The 21,730-nt window shown below is 49.8% G+C and overlaps 1 protein-coding gene across 1 annotated transcript in view; it reads left to right on the top strand.

The window, feature by feature from the left end:
- Positions 1 to 15,451, top strand: part of MAP6 (microtubule associated protein 6) — a 79,963-nt gene extending 64,512 nt beyond the window's left edge. The window contains exon 5 of the mRNA XM_068989400.1: positions 14,335 to 15,451. Coding sequence (XP_068845501.1) covers positions 14,335 to 15,451 — 1,117 coding nt within the window. The remainder of the gene's footprint in view (positions 1 to 14,334) is intronic.
- The last annotated feature ends 6,279 nt before the right edge of the window (positions 15,452 to 21,730 follow it).

The raw sequence follows: 21,730 nt of genomic DNA, 5'->3' as shown, positions 1-21,730 counted from the left end.
AGGAGACCCAGTGGCCAACAAGGTAGTGTAACGATTTGATATCCTGTTGCTGGGGGTGAGCGGCCAGCACGGCCTTTCCAGGCTGGGAGGCTGGCCCCTGACCCCCACCCTCTTCCTATCAACCTGCAGGACTCTGTTCTGGTTTTTCTCCTCCCAAGGGATGGCAGAGATGCCTTCCCATGCTCATTTAATCTGGTCATTGTGGAGGCTCCACCCCCTGGGGGCTAGCTCACTGTGTGGATTATGGGGTGATGGTCTTGGCGTGTACCTAACGTGGGAGTGTGGAAACTGCCATAAGAGAACCCAAACAAGGCAACAACAGACCGGGTAGTGGGGAGCTCAGATGGAGGTCAGGAATCTTCCCACCAGGAATGGAGAATCAGAAAGCTTCATGATGAGTGGGAGGAGCTTGGAGAGTGGGTGGGATGTGGGTGTGTGGGGCATGCAGGGGCTGGCCTACAGGTGGGAGAGCAGAAGCATGGGCACCCCAGAACCAGGGCCAAGGGGTGCCCACCTTGATATCCTTCTGCTGAAATGGGAGATGAAAGATTCTGTACTTCGGGATCCCACTTCCTTTTTTCCAGTACGCGTTGATTGAATACCTATCAGTGGTGGGCATTGTGCCCTGAGCAGAGAACCAGGATGGCTGAGACCCCCACCTCCAATCACAGTGAGACATGAAGAAGGAGTCTGTTCTAGCAGATTCCGTGTGTCAGTGGATGGGCAGGTGGTGACCAAGTGAACAGAGCCAGGGCTGGCCAGAAGCAGAGGTGTGGGGGCCCCACACCAGGCGAGCTCAGTCCTGGGGAGTGGCTCATTCGGGGAGGGTCAGGGCAGTGTTGCATCCTGATGCCATGGCGGGGGCTGGGGTCACTAACCAGGGTCTCCATCCACACCCCCAGCTAGTACCCCACCTGTGCATGCTCCTACCATTACGCTGCTCACCCTCACCCTCACACAGCACCAGCCACAAGTCCTCTGTTGCCCTAGGCTCGGAGCTCTAGGTTGGAACTCATTCTGTTGCTGGTTCTCAAAATCTGGACTTTGGGGAGGAGCTGTGGTCAGAATAATCAAGGGTCACATAGATGAAAAAATAAAAAAGCATTATATATTTGTTTTCCAGATGAACAGAAAACATTCCACCCACCTGCCTGCTTTTGTATGAGGCAGAAATGCAAAATACTGTTTAATAATAAAACACATAAAAGTATACAATTTAACTCTCTTTTGATCAGTTAAGAATTTTTTTTTTATCAAAACTAGTGCTTGAGAGAGGTGAAAAGGCAGAAGAGGCAGAAACAGAAGCAGAGAGAGAAGACAACGCACTGAGATTAACCCAGGAGAAGGCGAGATCTCTCGGAATCAGAGAATGGGCAGGGGTGGGCAGTGGAGGAGCAGGAAGGTGGGCACCACTCAGTGGTCAGGCTCGCCCAGAGCCTTGGCCTCGCGTCCGCTGTGCTCGCTGATGCTTCCCAAGCCCAGGAGGCAAATCCTCACCCATTACTATCACCACCTCTCTGAAACAGCAAAGTCAAAACCAGCCTCTGATTTTGAAATAGGTTCCCGATGCTATCAATACATTAGTTGTAAGTGTAGTTTAATCCTTCCTTAGAGTTTGTGTGTTCTTAGTGAAGTTCTTCCCTCCTTGTTTGTCCACTATGGTTTAAAAATGCACAGACTGCCTCCTGGAGACTCACAGGGACTGTCCAGTCTTCTTTAACAAAGGCTGTGAACCCCCTCTGTCTGTCATGGTGCTTTCGAGGCTCTCTCCCTGCTAAAATGCCTTAGGGCAGTTTACATTTTCAGGACCTCAGATATAGAAAGTTTCTTTCTGGAGACGGGCCATGGACTATCTACAGTTAAGGGGAGACCCTACCGCAGTCCCAGCTGAGAACAGCAGGGCAGGAACAGCGGTGGGCTTGTTGGTGGTGAGAGCCGAGCTGAGACAGGAGAGGCAGCAGTTCCCTCCTCGGCCTCCCGTCACGCAGAACCGGGCACGTGATCCAAAGCGCTCCATCCCACTGCCATTAATGCATCAATCCTCATGACACTAGACCGTCCTAGAGTAGCTCTAATACCAGAATTGCCTTCATCACGTATTTGCTTCCTCAGCATGTGAATACAGGTTAACAGTGGCAGTGCCCTTAGGCCTTTACCAGATTCATGGATGGAAGTCGGTGCCAGGTAGGCAAGTCTGTGACATACACTAAACTCCCTGAGCTTTGGTGTCCTCCTCTGAAAATGGGGACACTAATACCCACCTCAGGTGAGAGGAGTGAGGATGAAATGACTTGATGGCTCTAGGGAACCCATAGTGAGCACTACGTAGAGCTCATTTCAGGCCCCTCCACCTTCCCTGTACAGTACTGGAGAGGTCTGTGTTCTTCATCTCTTCATCTTTCTGATAATTAATCTCTGACAATATATGAAGTGGATTGAGGCAAACACTGATTAAGAAGAACGCTTTTGTAGAACTCCAGCTACTGAATTACTTTGAGTCCACAAATCTAAACAGTAGCATTCTAAGAATTTATATTTACTGATTGCTTACAAAGCATTCCCTTCTGTGTGATCCCACTGACCCTTCCTGATGTAGTGAGGCAGGCATTTCCACCAGGTAACAGACAGGACCAGGCAGCTCGGAGGGAAGGGTGTCTGCCTGCGCCGCAGCCTGGACTGCTTCTCCCCTCCCAAGGTGGGGCGGGCAGCCTGAAGGGAGACAGGGTTCAGATAAAGTGGATTCCTAATAAGTTATGTCCTCCCTCCCTCGAGGGGCCCCATCTGTTCCGGCATCTGCAGGCTCACCTAGGATCCCCTTTAAATCTTGGGAACTAGATACAAATGAGGAGAAGTAAGTTGGGTGAGGTCTTCACACACAACTGGCTCAAACATCCTGAATGAACTGACCAATTGTCTCTGCTAAATATGTAGGTATTCTCCTTGGGGTGCTAGAATAACTGACCGGGTGACTAAAATGCATGGTTACTGAATACAGAATGTTCCGACAGTTTTCATTCGTAAAAAATACACTTGGTACCGGAGATACCAAGATAAAACTGGTGTCCAAACCTGACATTGGAGGGCTTTGCTCAGAGACCATCACCTCATGCTTTTTATTTCAGTGGAACTGAGCTTAACTCTGTGTCCGTTGTCCTCATATAAGTGGCCCTCGGTCACTGGTTGATTTGGTATTGTCTATATCTATCTCAATCCAAACATCTTATCTGGGCCCAAGGGAGCTTCAGATACTGAGATACACAAATTGCTGTCACTGGTACTGGTTTAAGCTGCCAGAGGGATCTATAGGACATGCAATTCTGACCATGTCACTTCCTGCTTTAAACCTTCTGTGGGCTCCTCTCGGCCTGCAGAAGCTTGTGTCTGCTCAGCGCACCATGCTGCGTCTCACCTCCATGCTTTACCCACGCCGCCCCACCTGCCCAGACTGCCCTTCTCCTGCTTCTCCACCCGGCTAACTCATCCTTCAAGACTCCGCTCAGGGGACAGCTCCGGGAAGCCTTTCCCGCACCTCCCAGGCTGGGTAAGACGCTCCCTGTGTGTTCTTCATCATGGAACTTAGCACGTGTACTGTGTCTGCTCATATCTGTGTACGTGTCCCCCACAAGAGTGTGCTCCTGTGGGGCAAGAACCCAATCCTTCTGCTCATCTTTGTAGTCCTGGCTTCCGGCCCATTGTCTCCTGCAGATAATGTCTTCTAAAGTGCTTGTTGAATGAAGAGTGAGTGAATGAATGAACGATGATATTCACCGTCTGCCTCCATATCCACCGCCATGCCTCCACAAGGCTTTATTCTGCCTAGTAACTGGCTCTGCTCACATGACAGGGGTGGTTTTGAGAAAGGTCATGGCAGCAGGAGAGCACAGAGGTGTCAATAGCTGGTTTTAAAAAGGCCAGACTCCAGGTCAGCCCCCTTGTACTTTATATGGATGCTTTTCCTAAACAGTCCTGGCTTTATAAACATAGATTTGGGGTTAGAGGGTAATCTTAAGAGGCTGGCTGAGCCCAACCCTTGCCCAGTGCAGAGCTCCTAATTCTGAGATGGCAGGGGCATCCCTTGAGGGGCATGTCTTAGACGTAAGGGCTGGGAATTAGAGCCGACAGTGCTCAGTTGCTTCAGTCGTGTCCGACTCGTCGCGACCCCATGGACTACTGCCTGTCAGGCTCCTCTGTCCATGGAATACTGGGGTGGGTTGCCATTTCCTTCTCCAAACACCAACAGTCCTGGTTCTAAATCCAAGCTCTATTAGTTACTAGCTGTGTGACCTTGGTTGAGTTTGTTACTTTCTTTGAGCCTCAAAGAGGATAACAAGCATACAGGTATCCATCACCACCCAGATCTATGTGACTCCCAAGATTCAGAAAGTAGGAATTTGGCCAGCAAGGGATATAGTGTGATCCCAATCTGGTTGGTTCCAGTGTGGTATAGCTGGTGGTAACAGAAAATCGTGTTTGTGATTCAGAGGACTATTATGAGAGGGCCTCATGGGGTTGCATGCGAAGGCCTCTGTGAACTTTCAGAAGGCCTCTGGAACACCCTTGTCATAGTTGATTTTTGGGGTAGCTTGTTGATCACCACTTTCCATTACCACCTTTCACCCCAACAGAGTGGTGGTAGCTGGGGCGACACACGGCAAATCCACTCTTTCTGCCACGCAACCGCTCGAGGTGAAGCTCTTCCAGCACTGGCTGTTGCTGCCCTCTGCCCTCCCCAACCGTTCCCCGGCCCCTCCTCCCTGAGCACCCTATCAAGCAATCGCCTGGCACAAACTCTATTTCTGCAATTACATGGCCATTTTCACTGATTCACTCTGGACACACCAAACCAATTTTTGATCAATGGCTCAAGAGCCCATCCTTTGCTTTAGATGGGATGGGGAGAAAGACAAAGATGGATTTGCAAGTTCCCAGCTAGACAAGAACTGAGCCATTACATCTGGCTGCCTTGGTCTAGCACTTCACATTTTTAAAGGGTCTTTAGCAGGATTATCAGATTCATGATAGCTCATTAAGACAGTCAACTATGCTCTTGACTTAGCCTTCCTGGTGTTAAGACAACCAAAGAAGCTTTTAAAGTATCTACTATACAATTGGGAATTTATTTAGTTCTTAGCAGGTTATATCTAGAAAAGGTATTTAACAGTAAAAAGGAAAAAGTGGGGACTGCCCTGGAGGTCCAGTAATTAAGACTCCAAAATTCCACTGCAGGGGTCATGGGTTTGATCCCTGGTCAGGGAACTAAGATCCCAGATGCCACACACAGAGTGGCTAAGTTAAAAAAAGAGAGAGAAAAAGAAGGAAAGGAAGGAAGGAGGGAAGGAAAGAAGGGAGGAAGAGAGAAAGGAAATAAAAAAAGAAACAGGGATACATCTGTCTACAGAGGACTTGGTTAGTGTTAGTTGGTGTTATTCACTCAGCCATGTCCAACTCTTTGTGACCCCATGGTCTATAGCCTGCCAAGCTCCTCTGTCCATGGGATTCTCCAGGCAAGAATACTGGAGTAGATTGCCATTTCCTTCTCCAGGGGATCTTCCTAACCCAAGGATCGAACCCAGGTCTCCTGCATTGCAGGTGGATTCTTTACCATCTGAGCCACCAGGGAAGCCATCAGGAGATCTGGGAGTGGTGGAGAAAAATCCAAACTAGGAAACTGCTCCAGCTGTCTAGTGCCATTTTGTGAAAGGCAGAGGTGGCACAACCTAGGGGAAGAGAAGGAGCATGTGTTTAACCTTTACACACTTGTTCCCATTTAACCCTCACAATAGGGCTAGAGAGTCTGTTGTAGACACCATCCCCATTCATAGATTTTAAAAAAAAAAATGAGACTCAGTGATTAGATAACAAAGTCACACAACTTGTACATGGTGAGCCAGGATTTGGAGCCAGGTTTGGGTTACTGAAACCCATTCCTTGTCCAGCACTTGGGACCATCTCTAGGATTCCTACTGTAAAGAATTCCTGCAAGAGCAGTCTCCTCCTCATCCTGTCCCTTCCTTGCTCCAAAGACTTCCGTGCTCAAATCATCTTTGGAAAATGAGTCAGATGAGGGTCACAGATGCTGAGTTTGCTCAGACAGTTACTACCCACTACCCACCCCTCCACCCCCTCAGCTCCCACCCAGAATTAAGCCCTGTGGTGGCAGCCTCTTTTCTAGCCATGGTCCTAGTTGCTCTTCCTGTGCTGATAAGCCACAAATAGATGGCCTCTGTGTAGCCCCAGGCTGATTGACTGACTGGCAGCCATACAGGTAGGGCTTACAGGTGTGGGTGCAGATGGGCATTCTTAGACCAGGATGTACAAGCTTTCTGAGACTATCTTCTTTGCCAGGGTCTGCTGAACACCAGGAGGTAAATTAAGGAAGTCTTTGTGCAGTAGATGCAGGAAGGGCCGAGGCAAAGGGGAGCTGGATGTTAGAGTCCCTGAGGGGCAACTCTCAGGAGATGCAGTTGTGAGCTCGGAGCTGGGGACCTGTAGAATGCAGTGGCTGTAGCCTTCTGGACCATGCAGAACCAATCAGAGTTATGTCAAGCCAGACCTATTTCAGACATCTGCAGACAGATTTGGGATCTCTGGGGTTGAAGTCACATCCCTAAGGGATATTGTTGCAGAAAGGAAAGAGCTTGACAGCAAGTCTGTCATCCTCAGTTAAGGTCTTGGCATTAACAGGCTCACTATGTGACTTTCTGGAGCCCTGCTTCTGCCTTTGGAAAACGGGGACACAAGTGAACCCCATCTGCCTGGGTGACGGGCTGCTGTGAGAATACAATATGCCGCCTTGAATATGAAGTCCTCTTAGAAAACCATGAAAGGAGGTTGCAGTTTGGGAGGACAAAAGAGGTGCTAAGGCAGTTAAAAATAGGGAAGCCTGTGTGTATCATGTAAATACAGTTGTTAGAATTTTATCTTGTGTGAGTTTGTTTGTTTTTTAAGCTTCCCATCTGGGGTGGTGTCCTCTTGTGGTGCTAGCCCGATGCTATGGCACTCTACCTCTCTGTCAGCAGTTTGTCACTTAGGAGGCATTTATTAAATGTTGTGGAAGGACTGTTTAGTCACTCAGTCGTGTCCGATTCTTTGCAACCCTATGGACTGTAGCCCGCCAGGCTCCTCTGTCCATGGAATTCTCCAGGCAAGAATACTGGAGTGGATTGTCATTCCCTTCTCCAGGGGATCTTCCCAACCCAAGGACCAAACCTGGGTCTTCTGCACTGCAGGTGGATTCTTTACCACTGAGCTGTCAGGGAAGCCCTATGGAAGGATGGAGGGAGTAAAAAGGAGGGGAGGGCGGGGGATGGGGAAGGAGCTGGGGAAGGAGGGAAAGAGAGAGGAAAGAGAAGGAAGCAGATGTGGTCTCTGCCCTAAAGAGCCCCCTTCTGGAGAGGCAGCTTCAAAACTGTTGACAGCTGACCTGATGGGGGCTGCTGTGTCCAGGCGAGGGCGTGGGAACAGGGCAGGGACGTGGGGACACAGGAGAAGGGGTATTTGACCCCTGATAGTAGAGGGTCCGGGTGATTTCACTAGGGAAGTGACCCTGAAACTGAACCATTAGTTGCTGAGGAGGGTGGTGCTGTGCCTGAGAGATGGCAGCAAGGGGCTGTATCCAGGGAGGTACAGGTGCTGGGGCAAAGGAGGGGTGTGCTGTCTGGAGACCTAACAGGGACATCCCTTTCAGTTCTGGGGTCACACTTTCCACAGAAGGGAGCCAACCAAGATGTGTAGTGAGGAGAGCAGTCGGAACAGTGAGGGCTCCGGGCCGCGGTGGGGCACATGTTGCCCGGAGAAGTCAGGGATATGGACACGATTGCTCTCCTTTCAACTACCCTCACGTATCAGTCAACAGGGCATTCTCTGGAAGGATTACCCCAGAGCACAGGATCCCGAGCAGGGCAGGGATGGGAGGGAGTGGAGCTGACAGAAATCCAGGCTTCTGCTCGGGGTCCTGGCTACAGGGCGTGGGCTGCCTCATGCAGGGGTGTGCCCGACCCCCCAGACCTGAGCAGCTCAGGCAGCGGCTCGGGCCAGCTGCTGGGGAGACAGCGGCCCAAGTTCAGGAGACCCCATGACCCTCCAGTCTGCCCTTCCAGCCCAGGCGCCTTCAGATCGGTTCTGCAGAGTTGGGCTTTCTGGGACCAGGGAGTGAGGACTTGCCCAGCACAGTGATGTCTTTGCACTGAAGGAACTTAGGCCTCTCTGGTTGGAAAAACACGGGCAGATGAGGGCTTGGGGCCAAGGCTGGTGGTCCTGGTGTGCTGGGAGCTTTACAGGGTTTGTGGTGTGGTCCCCACAGGGGGGGCTCCCGCCTCCCTCATGCCCGCCTGTGCCCCCTAGCACACGGCCTAACCCAGAGCACAGGCACGGCAAACTTGGTCCAATGAGTGGATAAAAGAGAAAAAACATCAAATATTGATAGAATAAAGAGAAACAGCTCTACGCCAGCTACCCAGTACTCCCACAGAAATCTGCCAGGTACTAGGAGCCAGACAGTAGATACTCATGATGCACGAGCTGGCGGGGAGAGGCAGGTCATTACCAAACACCATGATAATTGCAAAATAGAGGCCATGGAGCCTCATGGGAGACAGGGGCGGGGCAAGGAGCTCTTGTTTTGAGAAAGCCTTGTCTCCCGCAATTCTTTATAAGAATAACAAGCCTTTCAAAGGCAGTTTCCTTGACACTCTTCCTCGGGTAGCTGCATCTCTTATAATGTGTTGGGAGATCTGTCTGTGTCTGGGAAACGTGCGTGTCTGTACAGGGCCCTTGGAGGCAGACAGAAGAAGACAAAGCTGTGAAATCGCCTGGCCCACTGCCCCCCTCCTCCTCCTGCAGGGCCCGTGAGGCACAGACAGCCTGGCCCCTCTCAGTCTCTCCTGCCCAGCCTTGCTTCAAGTGAGTTTGCTCCATCCCTTCCACCCACCCAGTGAATTTTGAGAGGCCTCTGTTGAGTGCTGGACCTGCTATTTCTTAGCTGTGTGGCTATGGGGAGTTGCTTACCTACTCTGGGTCTGGTTCCCTGTCTGTAGAATAAGACATTGGATCAGATCACCAAGCTCCTTTTGGAACTAATGTTTATGAAATATCTCCTGTATTCCAGGGGTCATGCCATGAGTGTTCCCATAAATGAAGGGAGAATTCTCCCATTTTATAGATCAATAAACTGAAGCTGGCAGCCTGGATGTCCATGCTGACATCCGCGGCTAGGATGGACTTGAGTCCGCCTTTGAACCCAGCTCTTCTGGCCTCAAGTCCCGTCAGTGTACTTTCTCCTCCAGCAGGCTGCTCTTGACTGAACAAGAAATAATCTAGGTTTAAAATACCCAGTACCTACACTGACATATGAGTTTCCTTCTTTCTTAAAGCTTTTCCAAGCTGAGGAAGCAGGGGTTTCAAGGACAGGGTCCACAGGCCCCTGATTTCTGAACAAGGCCCTACACCAGGAGCATGGCCTCAACTGGGGCCCGCTGTGGTGGTGCATCAGCAGTCAATCTGGGAAGTAAAAAAATCACAGGTGAATTATGAGATTAGAATTGTGTGCAAAAGCAAGAATCAGTGGGAGGGAAGAAAGCTTTTTCTCCAGATAGTCTCAGGCAGGGCTTAATAATCCTACTTCCAGACTCTAATAAAGCTTGGCTTCAAGGTCAGTGTGTGTATACCCACGAGGCATTGCCTGTCACCATGGAAACAGGAAAACAGGCAGAAAATTAAGTTTTTAAGACTTTGGTTTTCTCATATAACCTAGGAATATTACATTTTGCAAATAAGACAGAGCCTGGCACAGAAAAGCCTCTTATTTATTCATTGATTGGACAAGTTAGAGATTTCCCTGAGTCAGGTACTGTTTTAGCTACAATGATTTACAAAATGGACATGGTCCTGCCCTTTGAACACTTCAGTCTAGAAGGGGAAACATTAATGGAAAAGAATGCAAGTAATTATCTGTGATAAGGGATAGGAAAGAAAATGTCAGGGACCAAGAGAGCCTGTACAGTGGCCTGGTCACATCTGCTTCCCTTGAGGATGAGTCGGATTAGCAAGGAAGAGGGAGCAAGAGAATGTCCCAGAAGGAGACAGTAACATGTGCAAAGTTGTGAATGAAAGGAGCAGGGCATGCTGAGAGGCTAGGGCACAGATGGCTGGAAGGCGATGGAAGCAGGCTGGTCAGCGAGGGAGGTCAGTGAAACAGGATAAAACTTCCTTATTCTCAGTGCAAGGAGAAGACTTGAAGATGTCTCGCCAGGAGGAAAGACTTCCTTTGAGTTTTTTTTTTTTTTTTTTGGCTGCACCAGGTCTTAGCTGCAGCATGTGGGACCTTTAGTTGCAGCATGTGGGACCTTTAGTTGCAGCATGTGGGATCTTAGGTTGCAGCATGTAGGATCTAGTTCCCTGACCAGAGATTGAACCCTGCACCCTGCATTGACAGTGCAGTCTTAGCCACTGGGCCACCAGGGAAGTCCCAAGGATTTGCTCTTTTTTTTTTTTATTTCTGTATGAAGACTATGTTGGAGGAGAGACCAGAGATACCGGTTAGTGGGCTGTGACAGTGGTCCACAGAGACGACGGCACAGCTTGGGGGGACGGTAGGGAGGGAAAGAAATGTGAGTATTTAGGAAGTACATGTTAGGAGCCAGAAAAGACGGTTCCTCATGGAATGAGTGAAGGCTTTGAGGGAGCAGACGATATTTAAGATGACTTGGAATTTCTGGCTAGGGCCATGGGATAGATGATGAACCAGGTTTCAGCAACAGTAATTTGTGATTCTGTTTGACCTCTTTTGTTCCAGGTACTGTGCAGGGCACTGGGGCTGCAGGCCAGGTGGATGGTCCCTGCCTTCAGGGAGCACACAGCCAAATGGGTCAGGGGGGAAACTTGACATGCAATCAGCTTATCTATGAATGCAGGGAGAGACTGTAAAATGGTGATCCAGGAAGACCTTGTGAGGAGGTGGATCCGAGCTGAGCCATCAGGGACAGACAGGGGAAAGTGGGTGAAAGAGGGCAATTCAAGCAGCAGAAACAAAGAAACAAACATTGAAAGTATGTCAAGCAGCAAGGGTGGCCAGAGGACAGTGCAAGAGGGTGAGGCTGCAAGGCTGTCCACCACCTTCCTGCCTTCCTCCAGGGCTGCCAGAGGCTCCAGTGAGCTAAAATAATGCACCTGTGAGCATCTGGTAAACTCTTACACAGCTACTGTGGTTATGGACTTACTTACGTGAGGCACCAAAGTGAAAGTGAAAGTTCCTCAGTCATGTCCAACTATATGTGACTCCATGGACTGTAGCCTGCCAGGCTCCTCTGTCCATGGAATTCTCCAGGCCAGAATACTGGAGTGGGTAGCTGTTCCCTTCTCTAGAGGATCTTCGCAACCCAGGGATCAAACCCAGGTCTCCTGCACTCGCAGGTGGGTTCTTTACCATCTGAGCCAGCAGAGAAGCCCATAAGGCACCAAAGCTCTCTACAAATGTCACCAGTTATGATTTCAGATCCAAACAGGATCATCTGATCATCTGTCATAATGCTCTCTGGCATTTGTATTGTCATCCAGTTTACAGATGAGGAAACTGAGGTCTGTTGTGGTCGAGTAATTGCCCAAGAATAAGCAGCACAGAAGCCAAGGAAAAGCCAGCAGGTCACTCTAGTTTCTGAGAGAGTATACAGGCTGGGAGGTGGCAGGAGCCTGTCCTGTGTGCTGTCTTGAGAAGATGTGCAGCTGGCTCAAGGCACCAGACACAGACTCAGTTGTGCAGGCTGGACCAGGCCCCTAGGCAGCTGGCCTGTGGGCTGAACATGGCCCTTCACCACTCACCAACCACACACTGGCTTCCACCCTGGGTGTGCGGCTCTGTCTCATTCACACAGAGGGCACTGTGAGTGGCGGGGCATTTTACAGATGGGGAGACTGGCAGGCCACCACGGAACCAAGTGATGGCCAGTCAATGTCAATGAGAGTTTTATGTTGCACTCGAGGGTGGTTTTGTTCACAGGAAGACCAACCAAGACTGCTTTGGTTTTAAAAAGAAATGTTTAACTTATAAAAGTAACAAACTTAAAAATCTAGTAAAATGGAACAAACCCTTTTAAGGAGCATTTTATAACTTAATTCAATTCCCCTAACTTTTTAAAATTATTAGCAATTTTTTAAAATAACTAAGCCTAAAAATATGTTTACTATAATTTGTAATAAAAGTTCATCATTATTTATAAAATTTATAAAATTGTCTTATATCTTTCAACTTAAAACTACAACTCTAAATTAATTATTCTATTACACATTTTATACTGGAATCACAAAACTAGTCTAAATATAATATTCCAAATATATATTATAATAATGTATATTATTATTTAGATATAATATGCAAATTATTTCAAACAGCGTCAATACTTTCAAACTAAATCTACAGATATTTTTCCTAAATTTAATACCCCCAAAGGTAATATTATTTAAAATTTATCAAATCTAATCTAATTCTAAATCTTTCCATGATCAAAGACACTTACTAAGGAAACAAGTTTACTAACCAAATCAATATAGAGGTGTATATCAGAGCAATTTTGGGGTTAGCTCACAGCTGGCCGAGAATGTTCATTAAGCAGAAAAATGAGGCAAGTCATGGGAACCAGTGCCACAGGCATCGAGGGAATGGTACTTTGCACTCCATGCTGTGGGTCTGGCCCTCTTTTAAATCTCCATGCTAGCAGAGGACACTGGCCCCATATCCTGCCAGTGGGATAGGTTTTGCAACCCAAGCCCCAAGATCAAGTTAAACCATAGTCACCTCTTTTGTCCCATGTCTCAGCTTTATCATCCCGTTTGGGATGACTCCATCCAGGTAGTTCACTTCCAGATAGGATTACCTAATCAATTTCCTGCTGGATTCTACTCTGATTTAGGTTTTTATTTTTCCTCTCTGGCCAACCACCAGGTATTAGAGGTATTTTAATGCCATTCTTAGATTTTGCATGCTTCTCATAGCCTTGCTCCCTCCATAAACACTAAGGTCCTACTAACGGTAGCCAGCTGTGTCCATGTGACCAGGGCAGTTGTGCTCTGTGTCATTCTGAACTAGGGAGCCACCCTGGCCCCTCTCTTCCACTGTGATGCTCAGAGACATCCAGAGGGACCGGATGGACAAGCTGCCTGTGGCACTCTGTACTCTGTTTAGAAATGTCAGTTCCTAGGAGGTTCAAGATGCTAAATATGGTAAGAAGCTTCTGGACTGGGATGACATGTCAGAATAAAAATAGTCCAAATATATGTAACTTTATGTCTAAGTAGACAGAAAAATAATAGCAATATTACATAGAACACAGTACAAGGTGCTGTATGTATATAATTTCTAATCATCATAAATTTCTGAGTAAATATCATTTTACCCAATGAAATAGATGACACACTTGAGGCCCAGAGAGACAATACCAGAATGAGCTAAGAAAGTGTACAACTAGAAGTCTTACAGGACCCACTTTAAATGACAGGAACTGTTCCAATGCTGAAGTGGGTTCAAGTGTAAAGACTTGATTGGCCCAGGGAGAGTAAAGGGGGCCAGAGTGGGGACAGAGTGAGGGGAGCAGGGCCTCTTCACTGTCTGAATGGGGAGTCCCAGCCAGTCACCACCAAATATGCTGCAGGTGACAATGGGGTGCATGGTCTATACGAGAATTTAAAGCTATAATAAAACTGATTAAAAGCTGGTCTGCTTTTCACTGTCACTCCAGGCAGCTGTTCTAAACAATGTGATAAAATACTTTTTACCCTTTTAGGGGAAGTGGGGAAGAGAGACCTTCCCACTGCCCTCTTTCTCTCATGTGTGCCTTGGGACCTCTTGCCCCTCCCCACTGAGCACTTAACAAGGGGGTCAGGGAAAGGGAGGAGTCTGGGAAGCCCTGAGAACAGAAGCACTCTAGCCTGTAGGGTCACCTGAGTGGAGAGCAAAGATGGGCCCCCAGGATGGACCCCACCTATTCTGGAGAAAGGAAGAGAGGCCTGGGGGGAGCATGGGGTGGACAGGCTGCTAGGATGCCCAACTGGACGACTCTGAGTCCCAGTACAGTACTGCCACTGTCACCTGGGGGCCGCCCTCCATGCCACCTGCAGGTTATAATCAATTGGCAAACACACTGAATGACCAGTTCCAAAGCCTGCCCTTCACCCTACCCCATATTCTGTACTAAGGGTCTGGAGATCAGATCCTCCTCCTGACTCCCCAGCAAGAGCTGCCCTGCCCAGGCTCCACTGGGCAAGACTTAACAGGCAATCTGTGCTCTGCCCTGTCCCTGGTCTAAGTGCTGGCCCTCACAGTGACAACCTCTCTCTCCTCTGCAGGAGCCAGGTCGAACCCACCAGGGATTCACCTAAGAATCAAGGTCCTGTAGCCACAGAGCCAGACAAGGATCAAGGTCCAGTGGGCCCGGGGCCTCTGAAAGATCAAGGTCCTGGGATCCAAGAGCCTTCAAAGGGTCAAGGCCCTGCAGTCCCAGAGCCTCTGAAGGATCAAGCTCCTGTGGTCCCAGGGCCTCTGAAGGATCTAGGTCCCATAGTCCCTGCATCAATTAAGGATCAAGATCACATGGTCCCTGAGCCTTTAAAGAAAGAAGGTTCTGTGATCCCAGCACCAGTCAAGGACCAAGATTCCTTGGCCCCCATGCCTGTAAAGAATCAAAGTCCTATGGTTCCAGCAAGAGTTGAAGATGAAGGTTCCATGGTACCAGAGCTTCTGAAGGATCAAGGCCCCACGGCCTCTGCACCTGTCAAGGACCAAGGTCCCATGGTCCCAGCACCTGTCAAGTACCAAGGCCCCACGATCCCTGAGCCTGTGGATCAAGGCCCCCTGGTCCCAGCACCTGTCAAGGACCAAGGCCCCACGATCCCTGAGCCTGTGGATCAAGGCCCCCTGGTCCCAGCACCTGTCAAGGACCAAGGCCCCACGATCCCTGAGCCTGTGGATCAAGGCCCCATGGTCCCAGCACCTGTCAAAGACCAAGGCCCCATGGTCCTATCACCTGTCAAGGAGAAAGGTCCTATGGTCCCAGAGCAACTGAAGGATCCAAGTGCCATGGTCATAGAACCTGTGAAGAAGGAAGGTTCTGTGCTCTCTGAGTCTGTAGAGAAACAAGGGTTAGTCGTCTCACAGCTGGTCAAAGATCAAGGGAGAGGGGTCTCAGAACTTCTGAAGGATCATGATTTTGTGATTGCAGCGCCTGTCAAGGATCAAGGCCCTGTGGTCCTGGAGCCTATCAAGAGTCAGGTTCCTATAATCCCGGTGCCTCTGAAAGATCAAGATCCTCAGGTGCCACCACCAGCAAAGGACCAAGGTCCTGTGGTTCCTAAGCCTCTGAAGACTCAAGGTCTCAAGAGCCCTCAGCTGCCCACGGTCTCACCACCACCTCCAGTCATGATCCCAACTGTTCCCCATGCAGAATATGTCGATGGTTCCCCTTGACACTCACCCCTTGACATACCAAAGAAGTAGCTGGAGGTGAAAGTGCTCCCTCCCAGGGGCAGCGAAGACACTTATTTAATCTGCATGAAACATGTATTGTATAGTCTTGCTGGAATCTAATAAAACTGGTCCCTCTGGCTCACCAGTGTCTCTCTGGATTCGAGTGTGTGTGTGTGTGTGTGTGTGTGTGTACCATGCATACAGGAGTGTGGGCATGCAGGGCTCTGCATGTATTCATTTGGGCCATCTGAGAAATCCCCAGCTCCTGTGAGTTGTCAGCATGAGATGGGAGTGGGTGGGAGATGCTAGGATCCTGACGACCAGACCCCATTGTGAGGGTGCAGGCAGGACATACTTGTCTTTCCCCTTCACTGTCACACTCCGACCACATTTCACTTGTGACACCACAGGTAGGGGGTAGGACTTCTGCACATCAGGCAGTTATCTACCACTAGCTGGGGATCCTATATTTAACTCAATTCTGACACTGTCTACCTAGAGACAGCATTAGCTCCCACAGGTTAAGAGCTTCATCCTACAAGACTGCCTCCTTGTCTCCCCAACTTCAGATGCCAATTGCAAGTCCCAGGCTATCCCTTTAATCAGGGACTTGCTTTAATCAGGGTTCCCACAACTCCCTGCTTGGGTTCACTAATTTGCTAGAATGGCCCACGGAACTCAGGGAAACATTTATGTTTCCTGGTTTATCCTAAAAGGATAAATAACACACCACGGTGGAGAAAAGATTAATGTATAGAGGAAGGGACACGCAGCCTCCATGCCTCGGCCAGGCACACCACCCTCCCAGTACCTCCAGCAACCTGGGAGATCTTCGAACCTCAAACTTTGGGGATTTTTATGACAACTTTATCATGTTGGCATAATCGAACATTAATTCCGTCTCCAGCCCCTCTCCCCTTCCCAGCAGATGGAAGGCGGGGCCGAAAATTCCAAGCTTCTAATTGTGACTTTGTGTTTCTGGTGACCAGCTTCCATCCCAAAGCTATCCAGGAGACCACCAAGAGTCTCCTCATTAAAACAAAAGACATTCCTGGACATACCTGGTGGTCCAGTAGTTAGGAATCTGCCTGACAAAACAGGGGATGTAGGTTCAATCCCTGGTTTGGGAAAATTCCACATGCTGGGGGCAACTAAGCCTGTACACCGCAACTTCTGAGCCCATGCTCTAGAGCCCACGCTCCGCAACAAGAAAAGCCACTGCAACGAGAAACCCACACACCACAACCAGAGAACAGCCCTCACTTGCCACAACTGGAGAAAGCCCGTGCACAACAACGAGGACCCAGTGCCGTCAATAAGTTTTTTAAATTTTAAATAAAACAAAAGACACGCCTATCACCGAGGAAATTCCAAGAGTTTTAAGAGCTCTGTGCTAGAAACCTGGGGCAAAGACCAACACCTATATTTTCTATTATTTCACAGGTCAAGTTCCATGAAAGCCTAGGTACCAAACAGATATCAAACCATAGCAGGCTGAGCCCTAGATTATTCAGAGCAGAAGCCTACAGAGGAAAATGGGAGCAGGGGCCCAGCTGGCCCAGGTTAATTCTGGATGACAACTGTTTGCCAAGGGTCCTGAAGGTCATCCAGAGGTCATGCTTCTTGAGAAAACTGGGCCTCCAATCAGAAGAGTCCCAGGACACTCATGAAGCAGAACCTAGCGTCTGCTAGTCCTCACTCAGTATCCAGGACAGCTCAGCCAGGACTTCTCAAACAGTGCCTGAAATCCCCCACTCATTCACGCATGCAGTTTGACTTGTCCTTAGCACCCACTTTGTGCCTCGCTCCGTGCCGGGCATGAGGTCACAGAGGTAAAGAAATCCCACTTCAGACAATAAAAGCTGGTGTCAGATGAAGCCCTAGGCCAACTAAAGCCCCGACTTTGAGAGGAGAGTGAAGATAAAATGTCTAGCCGGGGCAGTCAGGAAAGCTTCTCAGAGAAAGCAGCCATGCAGTACAGACAGCAGAGGTAGGAAGGGGTATCATGGATGTGGCCAGGGTGGGGGTAGGCGGGCAGGGTAAGCCCCCTCTGGAAGTCCTTGAATGAAAGAAACCTGATTTGCATGAGCGATTGACCAAGGAGCGTAGCAGGCCTCTGGGGTAGACAACTGAGAGCAGGCAGGGGTGACCAGTTTTCTGAAGCCCAGGATGTCAGGGGGGAAATCGGGTGGAGGGGAGGCAGTCCTGTAGGCTGTGAATGTATCACTGGGAAAAAGGCTGGGGGGCTGCTGAAGGCTAAAGCCCAGCCTTGCCCATAGATGCTTCCTGCTGGAATCCCACTGGTGTAAGTCACACTAGCCTCCCCTTTAAAACCCAACGCCCTGGGACTTCCCTGGTGGTCAAGCAGTTAAGAATCTGCTTTCCAATGCCGGGGATATGGGTTTGACCCCTGATCAGGGAACTAAGATCCCACATGGCACTTAAGCCAGTGCCTTCTAGAGCCTGCATGCCACAATGAAAAATCCTGCCTGCCACAACAAAGACCTGATGCAGCCAAATAAATGAGTATTTTTAAAATAAATAAAAAGGAACCAAAGTCCTCAGGGGCCTGGGACCCTTGGGGAAGCAGCAACTGTTGCCCCCACCAAAGCTGGCTCCCAAGGAACACTCCTACCCCTTTAAGACTTTTGAGACCCATTATGGTCATTAACCCCTTTAAAGGTCTCTTCTTTTTTTTTCTTTTTGGTTGCATCCTGCAGCTTGTGGGATCTTAGTTTCATGATCCAACCCATGCCCCCATGCATTGAGTCTTAACCACGGGACCACCAGGGAAATCCCAAAGGACTCTTATTTAAAGGGCTCTTTTTAAAGGAGTGCAGGTTGGTTCTTACAGAGAAGTCACAGGAAATACTGATGATTTCCAAATGGTCCAGTTTTCTAAGCAACTGACCCCAAGCCTGTCTCCTCATTCTATTCCCAACAGCACCAGGGTTTTCTGCTCCCACTAGCCACTTCTATGGAGAAGGCGATGGCACCCCACTCCAGTCCTCTTGCCTGGAAAATCCCAGGGATGGAGGACCCTGGTGGGCTGGAGTCCATGGGGTCGCTAAGAGTCAGACACGACTGAGCGACTTCACTTTCACTTTTCACTTTCATGCATTGGAGAAGGAAGTGGCAACCCACTCCAGTATTCTTGCTGGGAGAATCCCAGGGACGGGGGAGCCTGGTGGGCTGCTGTCTATGGGGTGGCACAGAGTTGGACATGACTGAAGCAACTTAGCAGCAGAAGCAGCAGCCACTTCTATAAACACACACACACACACACACACACACACACACACACACACCGATTATGAGGATTCTTCCTGGCCCATCACAAGTTTGCTGCTATATGAATTTTAATAGGGCCCTGCAGACAAGACAAGGCCACACTGAGGCTAAAGCAGTATTGTGTATGGATACCACCCCTCCTCCTTTCAGCTCTCCCTTTGACCCACACACCCAGTCCCAAGTCACACAAATTTCCATGGCCCAGGCAGATGGTGCTATCTCTGAGTGGGCAACATCTCACCCAGGGAAAATGTCCAGAAAGCCATAGGCTACCAGCCTTCCCCTCTGAAGTGAGAGCTGCCTGGAAACAAGGTCTGGGAGTCAGCCTCCCATGGCCCCCGCTAAGCTTCCTCAGGGACAGTGTCAGAAGGAAAGAGAAGTGGACCCAGCCTGGGGCTCTGGTGACTTGTTAAAGGTAGGAAGAGAAAGGCACAAAGGAAGCTGAGGAAGTGTTCGTCCAAAGCTGTATGGAGAAATCAGGGCCTGTGGTGCCAAGAGTGATTCAATACGGAGAATGATGCCCAGCGTCAAAAGCTGAGGGAGAGAGTGCAGCTCAGTCGAAAGGTGAGGGAGGGAAGCTGTGGGATTTGGCAGCTTCCACTTAGGAGCAAGTCGCCCTCCAGTCCAGCGCCAGCCACCGGTTTCCTCATCTGTAGAATGGTCCTGATGATAAGAGGAAATCCCGAGGCCGAAAACCTCCAGCCCAGAGTTGGGCTGCAGGCCGCCGCCTCACCGGCATCACGCCCAGCTCTCCACTGCATTGGAAGAATGCCTAGTGAGAGAGGTTGTCGGCTCAAGGCCCCCGTTCCGGGCTGGGGCAGGAAGAGGCGGGACATTAACTAGATGCTCAGCCCTTCTCAGATGCAGGCTTCATCCTTGACCTCGTTCTTCCCAGGGGCAGCCATTTCCCAACCCCGCCCCTGCACGCATCGTCCCCACCCCCTTCGCTGCCTGGCGAATCCAGACTAAGGACCCGGACTGGCCGCAGCCAGCAACCCCGCCCGCACAGACGCGGCTGCCTGAGAGAGGGCGGCGCCCCTGCTTTGGAAGCCTGCAGGGATCCGCGACTCGGAGCCCCAAGATGCTCAGTCTCCGCCCAAGAGCCTCGAATCTGGCTCCAGGCTCCGAATCTGGGGATCGGACGTGGCCCCAGGGCTGTAAACCCTAAGCTTGCACCGCCAGCCCCGGTTCCAGTTGCCAGAGCTTCGGGGCGCATGGTCTGGCCGTTGGGAAGACAAGGACGGGGAGAGGGCTGGCTAGAGAAGCCTGGGGGCCCGCAGACGCGCGCTACCCGAAGGCGGGTCCCGGGGCCTTTTAGGAGCTGGGCTGAGGCCTCGCTGGAGCCCCTGGTGGCTGATCTGAGGAAAGACTGAGATTTAGCTCCTCTCGCGCTGTGATCCCCGCCCTTAACACCTGGGGGTGCGAGGGCGGGTACCGCCGGGGCACAATTTTGGCATTTTCAGGTAGCAAGGAGACGGCGCTTGCGGATTCGGGGCAGATCACAGGGCCAACTCCTGCTGCAGCAGCACCTTCCGCAGTCTTTGTCGCGGCGAGGATGGACATCTAGAGGAAGGGGATGGGGAATGCACCCCAGTCTCAGTCCAAAACCTGGGGGGTAAACTGCATCCATTTCCAGCCTCTGCTTACAGTCTGCCACGAAGACATATGCCCTCTGCCAGCTAAACAAATAATGAATCTGCCCTCTTTTTTCTATCTCTAACCTCACACATATCACAGTTTGTAAATCTGTATGTGAATTACCTGATGGCACTCAGGATGTAAGAAAGGAGGAGTTTTCTTATTTTGACAAATCAAATTAAATCCAGTTGAAGCTCCTCCTCTCCCTGCCAGGGTAGGCAGGAACTCTAATTAATCTTAGTCACTTTCCTGAAGCCTCCCCCTGTCCCTAGGTCCAAGAGGCTTATGCCTCTTGGAAGACACATGATGGTTGTCATGATGGCTGCCCCAGTCCAGCTAGAGGGGCGCTGGAGGCCTCATGCCCCCTGAGCCATGCTTGGCTGGGGAGCTCCCTAAGCCTGCCCAGGTTGTGTGGTGTTAACATCGTTCCCCAGACATTCCTGCCACCACCCACATCCCTCAGAGGCCCCATAATCCAGACCCCCAGCTCCCCGCCCTTTCTAAACACTCCTGTTCCCAAGTCAGGCCATTGTCAAAACCTACATTTTACCCCCTCTCCATCTAGGCTCATGCATTTAACATCCTCCATGGACTTAGAACTAGTTCCTGGGGGGCAAGGGCTGCACCATTGTATATTCTCACTTGCAACATATGAACATTCCAGTTTCTCCACATTCTTGTCAACACTTGTTATTGTCAATCTTTTTTATTATAACAGTGATTTCTTTGCCTATTCCAGAATCTTCCAATCTTTTACACCCAATAGATATGTAATAACTGTGTGTTGAGCAGATGAATAGGAAAACAGGAAACGGCAGGTTTAAGCAGGAGGATGAGCTCAGTCTGGTACATGTTGAGTGGGACATGCTTTTGAGACAAGGAGAGAGGTATCTAGGAGACTTCTGGATATTGTAGTCTCAGTCTGGAACAGGAGTCTGAGAGGAAGGCAGAGATGGGGATCTCATTAAAATGTGGGCTTCGCTAGCCCTGGGGAAGTTATGTGAGGCCATGAGAAGGGCTGCATTTACTCAGGGAGAGTGTGGAAAGTGAGAGAAAGGTCCAAGACAGAGTTTGGGGAAGCACCAACATTTCAAGGGGAGGAGAGGAAGGAGGCTCTGAGCAGAGCATGCCACAGAGCAGCAGCAAGGTCAGAGGAGAACTGGAAAAGATTCACCTTGGAGAAAGCATCAAGGAAGTACAAGTCAACAGGATCAGAGACATGAGTGCTTCCCTATGAGACAGATTACTAAAAACATGCATTGAACAAAATGGGTAAACTGTCAATACAGTTGAAATTGAAACTGTCGATACTATTGGAGTTTTGTGATGGGTACTTAGAAGTTCATTACA

The sequence above is a fragment of the Capricornis sumatraensis genome, chromosome 16 (assembly GCF_032405125.1).
Source record: "Capricornis sumatraensis isolate serow.1 chromosome 16, serow.2, whole genome shotgun sequence".
NCBI classification, from domain to species: Eukaryota; Metazoa; Chordata; class Mammalia; order Artiodactyla; family Bovidae; genus Capricornis; species Capricornis sumatraensis.
Note: the sequence above shows the minus strand (reverse complement) of the source record. Positions and strands in the feature narration are given on the sequence as shown.